The 12,515-nt window shown below is 44.1% G+C and overlaps 2 protein-coding genes across 3 annotated transcripts in view; one reads left to right on the plus strand and one right to left on the minus strand.

Annotated features, from left to right (window-relative positions):
* Nucleotides 1-10,725, plus strand: part of waplb (WAPL cohesin release factor b) — a 47,872-nt gene extending 37,147 nt beyond the window's left edge. For both annotated transcript variants that reach the window (XM_042305949.1, XM_042305950.1), the window contains exons 13-20: nt 1,554-1,630; nt 4,055-4,233; nt 5,145-5,260; nt 5,790-5,954; nt 6,139-6,358; nt 6,523-6,611; nt 8,117-8,212; nt 8,442-10,725. In XM_042305949.1, coding sequence (XP_042161883.1) covers nt 1,554-1,630; nt 4,055-4,233; nt 5,145-5,260; nt 5,790-5,954; nt 6,139-6,358; nt 6,523-6,611; nt 8,117-8,212; nt 8,442-8,507 — 1,008 coding nt within the window. In that variant the 3' untranslated portion in view covers nt 8,508-10,725. The remainder of the gene's footprint in view (nt 1-1,553; nt 1,631-4,054; nt 4,234-5,144; nt 5,261-5,789; nt 5,955-6,138; nt 6,359-6,522; nt 6,612-8,116; nt 8,213-8,441) is intronic.
* atoh1c (atonal bHLH transcription factor 1c) lies at nt 10,250-11,970 on the minus strand. The gene has a single exon (XM_024387683.2). The coding sequence runs from the start codon at nt 11,630-11,632 to the stop codon at nt 10,973-10,975; it is 660 nt and encodes a 219-aa protein (XP_024243451.1). The 5' UTR covers nt 11,633-11,970; the 3' UTR covers nt 10,250-10,972.
* Nucleotides 11,971-12,515: the final 545 nt, after the last annotated feature.

The following is a 12,515-nucleotide window of genomic DNA, read 5'->3' on the forward strand; positions in this document are numbered from 1 at the left end:
CCTGTTCATTTTGTTTAGATGGGCCACTTGATTTGAACATCTACCTGGATCCGAAGATGCTTTTACTTCTCAGAATGAGAACGAGTTGCCAAATCTTTATACAAATACATCTTTTGATGCTCATGTCACATTTCTAAAACGCAGACTGGATAGCTTAGCACATAAGTCTGTGGCTAAAATGCTGCTAGCTGTAAGTGGTACTGCAACGGCGTGTGCGGCAAACCGATCATGCATTTTCCACAATCATGTTAATTGATACTCACGTCTTATACTAAAAAAAACAAGTATTAATCAATCAATCCGCCATCATTAACACAATGGAAAAATCTAATTAGTTATTTAGATATAAAAGGGGGGTGCTGGGCAGGTGTGATGTAGTTGACGTATGTATGACGTAGTCGTTTTGTATGGGTTTTTATATTGTTTATAAAATAATCGTTTTTTGTTTTTTTTATAGATGAGAAGAAAAAAAACCTCTTGTCTTAGTTAGGGTCTGCTCTGTCGTACCTTTTTTGGGAGTTGAGACTAACGATACTGAAACTGCTTGTTGTCAGGGAGGAAGAAGTGATCTTTCGTCTCGTTGTTGTGAGTGGCAGGGGGAGGGACTTGGTGTCTGTGTGGGAAGGTGCACACAGCACAGAAGGAGTTAAGGAGATTTGAAACGTTGTGCATAAACATGAATTGAAATGAATTTGATAACGCCCAGCCCAAATTCTGGTGACATGTTAAGACATTAGTTCTGATGAGGTAGGAAAACGTGTGTGTGTACACACACACACACACACACACACACACACACACACACACTACTGTGTTGGACAACACTTCTGACTACTAGAAGGCTGAAATTACATAAATTCATAATTAGGGTCAGGAGCCCCAGTCATAGCCCTTACTATAACTTATGTAAAGATAATTTTCGGTACTATTGTGTACTTTTGAGCCAGTAGTTCTGAAAGTAGCGCTCGTGTCAAAAGTGATCCTCAAACTGCGTACTACGTCATGTGCAGATATGTGCATTGCTCTCTTTCATGCTCTGCTGTGTGCAGCTTGCAAGCTGTCACGCAAATGACGAATGGCTGATTCTCATTGGCTGGAACTCTAAATGGCGCCGTACAGCTTCCAGTAAAGTCGCTTTCAAACTAGGGATTTCGTGGCTGATTTGAGGTAAATCAGTAATTCTGCTCATAGATTATGCATGTATGAACTACACATTGACACATCCAGGCCAAAGCGGGAGGTAAAAAAAAATAAAAAAATAACTAGTCGCAAAAATTCCGAAGCGTGTCTTTAATATCAGTTATAAAGTATTGATGGGAAATGTTGATCTTAGTAACAGCTGCCCATGCCCCTCGAACCCTGCAGTTGTGCTCTGTTTCACTTTCAGACAGAGTACAGGTTGCCGAGGTTAGATTACTGATCAACTCAAGTCTGTGAATCCAATGTGAGTCTCCTATAGGGGGCTCTGTGTGCTCTTGATTTGTAGTTGGAACTGTTAATACATCGAATTCCCTGTGTAATTAACTTCCTCTGTGTCTTGTTGATTTGCGCAGGTAACTGTTCACAACCCAGAGAACCAGGGCTACCTGATTGCTTATAAGGACTCTCAGCTTATCTGCTCCTCAGCCAAGTGAGTGTCCTGTATGAGCGAGAACGAACACACACACACACACCTGTATCACCAGACGGCAGCATTGAGTTTGATTGGTAGCAGTGCTGATTCAATGCATCAGTTTGGTGAATTTCCCCACCCTCCACAGTTGACTGCGTCAGGAGCCACGGACTCCTATCTGCCTTTACAACTGCAGACTTAGAATACTGCTGCCATCAGGTTTTTTTCTGGATCAAACAGGGGTGTAGGTGGTCGTTGTGGCAGAGTGCGCAGTCAGCCTGTCGTCTTGCCTGCATTTTTAGAGAATTTGAGGCCCACGTTAATAGAGCTGAGAGAGTTTTGCAGTTTTAAAGCAAATGTCCTATGTGTTTTTCCATGCGTGGTCTTTTGCTCAAACATAATAACAAAATATATATTGCTAAATGAATTGATTTGACTGTCTAGCTTTTATTTTGGTGATTGTTAGTGCTCAAAGATTTTATAAAAAAAATAGTTCCATTATCTTTTCTACTTACTTCAAATGTCTTAAGTTTACACCGCTTTTTTCCATCTCAATCCAAGAATTCACAGATTTTTGCCTTTTTATATTGATTGAAATGCACATGACTCCTCACTGACAGATTATATTGCAAGGATAATTCATGCACAAATGTTTCTGTATGGAGCCCTATGAGAAACATGGGGAAATGCCCATTTCCATCAGGGCTCTGTTTTGTAGTTTCCACATTTTTAACACTATGTCAATCACAGCATCCGCCCTCGCCCTGTCCGTGTTCCCCTCTGTAAAGCAAACTCTGCCACTTCTGTGCCTCCGCTCGGACCCATCAGCCCTCCATCAATACCCCCATTTCTCTCCCCTTGTAAGGGTCAGCCACCCTCCAAGCGTCCCAGTCCCCCACCCGCCTCGTTCCACCACAGCCACTTATCTGTTTAAACTCTTCCGTCCTTAACTGAATTAGCCTCGTCCCAGGCAGGGTGCGTTGACTGCAGCCGGGACCCTGACCGCCCTGCTCTGGTTCCTAACCCCTGCCTCACCCTTGGTGAACTGCCCTTGCACCCCCAGCCAGGAGGCCTCTCCGACTGGGTAAAAGAAAGAACCGCTGTCAGATTTTACACAGAGGATTCACTAGCCGCATTGATCGCTGCTGCACTAATTCAATTACGGGGGGAGAAATCAGAGGGGTCGAGCCACACAGCAGCTCAGATGCCCTCATTAACAACCACCGCTCCCCCCCTCCCCACTCTAATGAATGAACTCTTCCTCCGCTCTCCTCTCTGCCTTAATAATAAATGACCCCCATTATCTCTAATCTCATTATTTTGCTATTTTGCATGAAGCTGTTTTGCTTCTGGTTAGCCATGCTGCCGGCGTGCGCGGCTGTTGCTAACCTTTTTGTTATAGGTGAAATTTACGCTCTGTTCTCTCCCGCTGCACACTGCCTTTTTCAAAGGTATTGGCTGGGATGCTGTCTGACTAATGGTGTCTATATGCGAAGAGAAACACTAGAGACGTGTTATTGCTCTTGTATCTTTTGCGGGCCTGTTTCCCAATGTACGATCGCGGTTTCTGAACAATACAACAATCTCATAGGAAGAATTGTTGCCCTTTTTGAACTTTTTAAAAAGCTTATTTTCCAGACGCACTCTGTTTCGTGTTTTAATTCCGTGTGAAGACCTTCCAGAGCCCGCATCCATATACTTTCAGTCCAGTCTTTTGTCAATTAAACAATCCTCCCATCAAATATGAAGACTATTCTTTCCCAGCACAACATCGGCAGGCTATAAGTTCAATGTCAAAATGAGAAACTATCGAGCTTGAATAGACATTGGCATAAGGGACCATAAATGGAAATTAGCTATATAGCAGAGTACCTTGTAATTCAATGCTGATGTTGTGCTTGACTTGATACATAAACGAATTACTCATTGGTGTCGCCATTTTAACCAATCGAGTGTGCTTGCATATACTCCCTTAACTTGAAAAACAAATTTTAAAAAGCGGCAATAGACAAAATACTATCTTGAGACGCCAAGCTTTAAAATATTCAGAATTGATCTAAGATAACTCAAGAAAAATGTAATTAGATTTTTGAGAGCTCTTAGTCGCGCACTTTTGCATCTAGGATGTTTGGTGCAGTATTTCTCAAGTGAAATATGTTAATGAAATTAACAATTAGTCTTTTGCTTAATGACAACAAACGCCTATTTGAAGAATCCTTACTGTTGTTGACCAATCACCGATAAAGGGGCGTGCACTTCGGCTACCGACCTTTTGGCTTGCCTCGAGTGTACACGAACAGATGAAAAAACCCTTGCTGTAGACCAAAACAAACAAAAATGTCACAATGTCGTTATAACATATGCACAAACTGTTTCGGATGGGAAGCATGCGGGCGTGCTATAACCCATTGCTAACCCATTGCCCCTGTGCGTTGTTGACAGGGCCCTGTGGCACTGCGAGGAGATGATCCAGCGCTACAGCCAGGAGACTGGGGTGAACAGTGCCCTGTGCTCAGCGGGCACCGCCCTGCCGTACGCCAGCCACAGCAATGTGGGTAAGGCCGTGGAGGACTGCATGAAGGCCATCATCGGCGTGCTGCTCAACCTCACCCATGACAATGGTGAGCGCTACACACACACACTGTATCATCTGGATATAGATTGTCCTGACCGGGCCAATGCCACTGCGGTGGTTGTAAATTATGATGGTTATTGAGTAAATTTGCATACCTACACTATCTTTTTTTAAATTGTTTATTTTTTTATCCCTTTTTCCGATTGTCTCATTGCTGCAACTCCCGTACAGACTCAGGAGAGGTGAAAGTCGAGAGCCGTTCATCCTCCGAAACATAACCCAACAAAGCCGCACTGCTTCTTGACACAATGCCCACTTAACCCGGAAGCCAGCCACACCAATGTGTCGGAGGAACACCTAGCGACCGTGTCAGCGTGCACTGCGCCAGGCCCGCCACAGGAGTCGCTAGTGCGCATTGGGACAAGGATATCCCTGCTGGCCAAACCCTCCCCTAACCCGGGCGACGCTGGGCCAATTGTGCACCGCCCCATGGGTCTCCCGGTCGCGACAGAGCCTGGACTCGAACCCAGAATCTCTAATACCTACACTACGTTGTGCACTCGCCGCTCGTTCATAGAAGTGCTTTAAGATGACACCTAAAGACATTCAGCTTCCCAAAAATGTTATGCACATAACTGTTAAGGTCCCGTCGTAACTTTGTTTTACTAGGGTCGGGGCAATACCAGTATCGCTGTACTTGTTAGCCTCATGGCAAGGAGTCTTAACACAAAGCAGGTTTAACTTCTTTAGGAAAACAGCTCTAATGAAACAAACGTTGTTGTCATCGTGATTCACATTTTATTTATTTTCCAAGCTATAGCACACAATATTTTAATAACAGCAGGTTTTTAAAGGACCAAAGGGTTTGGTCTACTTCATGTTTCCATTTATGCTATGGAGAAAATATCGCAGTGCTGGTATCGTCACAGCTGTATGTTCTACCCCTTGTGTGTGTAGAGTGGGGAAGCACGAAGACAGGCGAGCAGGAGGACATGATCATGACAGCTTTGAACTGTGTGCTCCGCGTCCCACAGTACCTTCATCAGGAGAGGAGGTTCGACATCCGAGTACTGGTGAGCATCATCATTACCCATGTATCACATTGCAGCCATGGCTTTGGTTAGATGGGTTTCCAGGGCCCATATTTATAAAGTGTCTTGGAGTAGGAGATCTAGGACCAGGTCTCTCCTGTCCATGTAATTGTGTTCATTGTGATCTGAAAGGTCACTGATCCTAGATCAGCACTCAAACTCTGAGACGCTTTATGAATACGGGCCCTGACTTCCTAGATTTTTCCTGTTGTTTTTGTCCCCAGTTCGATTACCATTCCTCTGTAAGGAACTTACTTGGATGTGTTTCAACTCAACCTAGTTGATAGATAAGGGTCTAAGTGTAGGGGATGATATTGAAGTGTATGTCCATTTTGAGGTGGGATTGTCTCTGCTTCCCAAATGGCACTCTATTCCCTTTAAAGTGCACTACTTTTGACCTGGACCCATAGAGGGTGTAATTTGGGACACACCTGGTGTCTGCAGGGTCTGGGTCTTAGAGAATGGTACTCTAGGTGTGTGTATGTCTCAAGTGCGATGGTTCTCCATGCAGGGTCTGGGTCTGCTGATCAACCTGGTGGAGTACAGTGCCAGGAACCGCCACTGTCTGATGGAGATGGAGATGGACGGAGGAGCTCCCTTCAACTCTGTCCTGGTGGCTGACAAAGAGGAGCTCAAGACGGAAGGATCGCTCACTGCCATCGCTGCCCTGGTGCAGGTGGGTTAGAGAGCTGATGTGGTGTGTGTCCGGGCGAGCGTGTTCATAGGTCAGGTTGTGTAGAGACCGCGTACATTTTCAGTGAGCGTTATACGATCTCTCTTAGGCATAGATCTGGAAGGGTGGATGAACTGATTACATGCAAGCGCAAACCTTTCTGACCGTATGTGTTTTGCGCCCTCAGCTCTTCCTCCAGCGGGAACAAGCAGCCATAGCGGCAGAGGCGGAGACGGATGACTTCATCAATGACGTGCCCAAACCCAAGCTGGACCAGAGCGGCGAGTGGCAGGAGTCTGGTGGCGAGATCCAATGGGTGGCCTCGGAGAACAACAACACCAACGCAGTCAGTGAGAAGGAGAAGGCCAAGAAAGAGGAGGAAAATGAGGAGCTAGATCTTACCAAAGGTAACCTACCTGGTTAAATAAAGGCTAAATAAATCAAAACATGTAATAGATCCATACTGACATTAGGTAACTTGAGTAGAACCTATGTTTTGGATTATAAATGAGGCATTGCTGAATCGGATGTTGTCGTAATATTGGCGACTCTTTCTCTTCTCCCTCTGCAGCACTGCAGCATGCTGGGAAGCACATGGAGGACAGCATCGTGGCCTCCTACACTGCTCTGCTACTGGGCTGTCTCTGCCAGGGGAGTCCGGTAAGGCAACTCTCCTGACGTTCTGAGCACCACGGCTTCTCTAAATAATCAAATCAAAGGTTTTATATAAAGTGCATTTCAAAAGGTCATTCAAATGAAGAAGATTTAAAAAAATATGTTTAAAAAAAAAACACAAAAACAGAAGGCAATAAAAGAGATGAATCAAAGATATAACGAATAAGTTTTCTGTAATAACAGTTCCATCATTACATAATGGATGACATGGACCTAGTTTGGGATTGTTCACTAGACACATAGATTTAGGCTACGTTTTCCGTACCATTTTGGTCATTTAGCAGACACTCTTTTTCCAGAGGTAGGGAAGGCTTACGAATCCATTGTATACAGAAGCACTTGGCTAGTGCTGAGGTCGCCCTCAGGTATACCTTTCTGAATATTCTGTTCTTTTCCAATGTGCCCAACCTGAACTTCAGATACCCACATCATCATTAAGACACACTCGTCAGCGACGCCTCGTTCGAACATCGGCAGTGAACATCCGTCATTTTAAAAGCCTTTCAGGGACCATCAATGTTTTCCTTCAGAATTGCGGTCTTAAAAGTTTCACGGCCCACTGTCGAGAGGAAAATAAAAGCGGAGTTGATTTTTATCCCTGCTTTAATGGCCTTTTTCTCTTTTGAAGATTGTTATTAGCGATTCAATGATGCCTTGAGAGCTTAGTGCATCTCTAGTAATGGACTCTCTCTCACGGTCTCTCCCAATGGGCCGTTAGGTTGTGATTGATTGTGCCATGGTCATTATCTCTCTCTCTGATAAACCTCTACCGATCCCAGGCTGTAGTTTTAATCTGGACAGGGGCTCTGTGTTTTAATTCGAAGGTCACACCTCAGACTTCTGTGTCGTGTAAAACAAAATGGTTGTGGCCTGCCTGGTCTAGCGGTCTAAGCAGCTGCCTATCAAACACATACAGCTTCCAGCATGGATTCGATTCCGGCTCTTGTAGCGCTCTCTCCTACGTTAACTCTCTACCACTGTCCTCCCCAATAAAACACAAAAAAATGTGGGGAGTAGGGTGCCCCACTCCTTTAAAATTAAACCAAAAACTGTTTAGCTTCACTATAGGACTGGATATGTTTTCAATTAAATGAATTCAGAAGTTTTAGCCTTAACTTGCCTGAATACTGCTTTCAAGAGGAAACACCAGCGCAATGGACGGCTGAGTGGATCGGCCGTCCTAGCGCCTCTGACCACAGAACATTTGGAAATCATTTGATTTAAAATTCCCCGACAATTCTACATGCATCACCACCGTTCGTCGACACCCAGCATGTAATCTACTGCACACGGTCAACCTCGGATTTGATGGTTATAGTGACGGCTTGTTTTCCCTCTGAGATGATTACGGACATTTGTTTATCACTAGAATTACTGTTATCTGACACAACATTATGCATCTGCCTGTTGTGGTTTATTTCATCAGAGATTGGAAATGTGAGTAGAACTAACAAAGGATTCTGTGTTGATTCATTTGTCTTCTCTTTCAGATGAATGTGACTACTGTGAGGGAAAACCTGCCCAAAGGAGATTTCTCAATAATGACAGAAATGCTCAAGAAGTTCCTAAATTTCATGAATCTTACTGTAAGTTCTCACATTTTAAAAGATAAAATGTCTGCCTACAAGTGTCTGCTTAAAGGTCTTTTATTGTGGCCTCTTTGTGTCATTGAGCTTGTACAGGCTAATGACTAATATCCCAGTCTGGCCCCTGTAGCCTTATATCTGAATAGGGATTTGTGTGGAGAGAGTGTGTGGTAACTGACCTTTGCTCTATCGTTCTATCCCTCCCTCCCTCTCATCGCTCTCTCCACAGTGTGATGTGGGCACCGCAGGGCAGAAGTCCATCTCTCGGGTCATTGACTATCTGGAGCACTGTTAGAGGCCTGACTCTGTGGGGAGGGACTACACTGGGGGCTGACCGCTCGCTCGCCTCACACAGAGACAAAGTCCAGACACACACACAGCCTGCTAATAACAACCACCTATCTTCATCTTCGTCAACACCACGTTCACCATACATACTGCGATGGCCTCCCTTCAAACACGCGAGGCCTGAAGCACTGTTTCAGGCCTCCCTTCAAACACGCGAGGCCTGAAGCACTGTTTCAGCATTCCACCGCTCCTATTGTGACGTCTGTTTGGAACAGGAGAACTCTGAGCCGATAACATAAAATAAGGACAACCTTCCGTTTTATATTCTAGACGTTCTGTGTTCCAAACACTGTTTAAAAAAAAAAAAAATCTGTTCCCTCACAAAATTGTAATTTATGATTCTCAGAATGATATTCATTAAATGCAGATTTTTTGGGGTGGGGTTTGTGACCCTTTCTTCATTCGATACCCCCAATTGTGCTATTCAGGTTGTACATTTTATATAAACTCCTTGTATCCCAAATCGATATGTTGCCTTCTTTCTACATCTGCCACATCCTCCATTGTTTTTTCTGCCTGCTGTAAAAGATGTCTCTCTCCCTGCCTCCCTCCCTCTGTTTACTTCCGATTTGTCATCAAAGTGCCTGTGTGCCTGAACCCCCCCCCCTCCTCTGAAACCATAGAAAGCATTCAGCAATGACCCACACAACTGGAATAGGAACGCAAAGCAAAAGCTCTCAGCCCGCTTTGAAATGCTGAAAGCCCCCAGAGCCCAATGGCCCCACTGCACTGAAGCGCTTTTATTGCCTTCACGACTGTCCTTTTTGTGTGTGTGTGTGTGTTCTAAAAACCTCTGTCGTTGAGTGGAGAGTGTAAAAAGGTTTTAGAAATGAACAAATAGATTTTCTTTCCGTTTCGAAGTACATGGAGTGGCGAGGATGAGAGAATTGCTAGTTTGGTGAGCACCTCACCTCTGTCCAAGTCGATACTTTCGGAGATTGTAGTTCTTCAAGGACAAACCTGAAATGGTCCTCATCTGTAGTTTTCACTAACGTGAGAGAACTACATCATTTTGTCTGTAGCCCCCCTATCATTATTGGTTATGGCCAATGGGAAAGTATGGATGTTTGTCTTTAATTTGTACTGCAGAGACTATTGGGTCTGAATGACCACAGTGCTTCAGCTAGCTGTTAAAGGCTGTAGAACACACAAGTGTTGGTTTTCTGTTTCTGAATAAATACATGCCAGTCTGGCATTAAGTTATATTCTTCTTCCTCTCTTCTATGCTTCAATTTCTTTTTAAGCTTTTCTCCAAAAAATCAACTGGACTAAAAGGATACAGTATATATTTTTTGCTTTTTAATTTAAGCACTTGAATTGATAAGAGCGCTGTTGTTCATGAACTGAGCCTCTCGGTTTAACTGTTGCTGTATCCATACTCACTCCGTTCTGAGTTTCATAATGTGATGCCCATTATATAACCAACCTGTTTAATAGCCAGTGTTCTCAGTTTTGTTCAACTCAGGCTTGATTCGGACTGCTATGGGCTGCATGACGTTGTCAGCTAATTCATTGGTTCTATGCTGTTTCCCATAGTTTTCTCCTGTAAAATCCTCTTATCCCAGCTTGAATGCGGAGGTTAGTCTGTCGTGGGGCTGTTTGGGGTTAAGATGTACAGAATTGGGGAGATGAAGTTTCCCCATTTTATTTCCTAAAGTTGCATTCGTTCCCCTTTGTATATTTCCGACATGTTTTTGTTTCTCTTCTAAGACGCGCACGCACACCCACAGCCATGCAGACATTAAAGCTTCAGCCATCTCCATGCACACACCCTCATCAATACTTTCTAAGCTGTTAAGCCTCTTGTATTTCAATCTGATGTACGCTGTAGTCGGGAGCCACACCAGTCGTTTTTTTGTTTTGTTTTTTTTAGCTTAATTAACACTTCTGAAGTTTACAAGAGCTTTATTCACAAATCTGGAAATGGATGGAACAATGTAAATACTTTTGTAAATATTGCCTATTGGAAATTTAGAAATGGTAGACTACTTTTCTGAATCCAATCCAATTATTTTATACAGCATTTTCAGTTGTGTTATTTGAAAGACAGATTTAAAAAGGTGTAAAAAGCCAAATGCAGGAACATGCTCTTTGTACCAATTTCAAGAATGTCTTTGGTTACTTGTATATAATTTTAACTTGAATAAAAATTGCTACTTTCAGTACATCTGTGTCTGATACTTTTGTTATGTTTTGGAATAATATATTGCTCTTTTATGCAGCATAAACTGCCCCTATAACTTTCAGACGTGCAAAAGTAGACCGAACTGTGAGGGGGAGAAAAAGTCAGATGCCAAATTGTTAAAATGTGTTTTTACTTGAGCCAGATAATCTACATAGGGTATCAAACACGAATCAACATGTTTTTTTATGAAAAGAAAATAAACAATTACGAAGCACAAATAAAACCAGTTATTTTGTGCCACTAGTTCTCTCCCACAGGTTCATAAACCCTCTAAGCTCTGCCTTCTGGTCTTCGCAGGGCGCACGCATCACGTTCCCACTGTCTCTACATGCGGTATCGTATGCACCTGGCCCAGGTAGCTCAACAGTTGAGTCTTCTGTATCGTTCACTGTTGGCATGCCAGTTGGGGCCGTGCGCACTAGCTCGGTGCTCTCAAGTTCAGTGGTGCTGAAATCCGTGCCGCAGGGCCTGTCCTGCAACAACTCGCTGAGCGTCGATATGTATATCTGCGCCATCTGAAGAGTCTCTGACTTGGACAGCTTCTTGTCGCTCTCCAGGTTGGGGATGACGCTCCTGAGGCGGTCGAATGCGACATTGAGCCCGAGCATCCTCCTCCTCTCGCGGGAGTTTGCAGCCATACGCCGACGCCTTTGCGCTCTATCGATGGTGCTCCGGTCCTGCTCAATGTATCTGAGCCCTGGCAATCTGAGCTCCACAATAGCGCACGGGTCACACTTTCCCCTGCGCTCTGCCCTCTCTTCTATCCAACTGGTCTGCACAAGAGCTCCATGTGGACCGTCTATACGATGCGCTTGCACTTTCAAATCCGCACCAGTGTCTGCGTCTCTGGAGATAAATGGCACAAAGAGACTTTTGCGGCGTGGCATTGTCCTGAGTAGGGTGTAGATTCAACGGTGCAGACGTGTAACTGAACTTCTAGACCCGTCCCTTAAAGTTTTGGGTGTGAAGGGGAGCATTTATTGACAAACGCCAGAGCTTGTGAGGATGCTATGGGCGTGGCGAGGGTCGTGTGCACGTAATGAATAGAGTTGGATCCCTTTGATAATGTCAGCAGGAAGTCTATTAACCAAGTTCATCAAAAGTGGATTAGGTCCATCTGAGTGATTACTGGGTGCACGGGGCTTGGCTCTGGGGAGGCGTGTGATCAGGCCACTTTTAGAGCTCGTTGTCTATTCATTATTTTATTAAGATTTAGGCTAATGGCAGAGCATAGGTTATGGATGTCTTGTTATTTCTGCAAAAAAAATAACTGAATTAAAACATACCTTTTTGATCATTGCAACCATGGAATAATATAAATTGTAATAAAATAATATAGGCCTTTATGAGATATCCTGACTACAAACACTACAGCATCTTCACAAAGTGATTTGCAGGCCTGATATTTGAAATCAAGGTTCTAGCCTCACGCTCACAGAAGAGAGGAAAACCTTGGGTGAAATAATGATACATAAATGTGTCTAAAAAGCGACATTAACAGCAGGCTAATTGACTTGCCACATACGCAGTGCTTAAACTAATCCGTTTACCGGTGCCCACTAAAGAGACGTGACCCGTCTTCTCCGCGCACATTGTAACTGCGGTAACGCGTTTCATACCACAGCCTCTCCAAAAAACAGCATATAAACCAATAACAGGCTACACATATATTGAAGACTGGTCTGCAAGTTGGAGAGCTTCAGTAACACGTGGTGAGGTTGGGTATAGGCCTAGGAGGTCCTGACAGTTGTTGGCACACTCCGCATATTA

Source organism: Oncorhynchus tshawytscha, linkage group LG25 (assembly GCF_018296145.1).
Source record: "Oncorhynchus tshawytscha isolate Ot180627B linkage group LG25, Otsh_v2.0, whole genome shotgun sequence".
Lineage (NCBI taxonomy): Eukaryota > Metazoa > Chordata > Actinopteri > Salmoniformes > Salmonidae > Oncorhynchus > Oncorhynchus tshawytscha.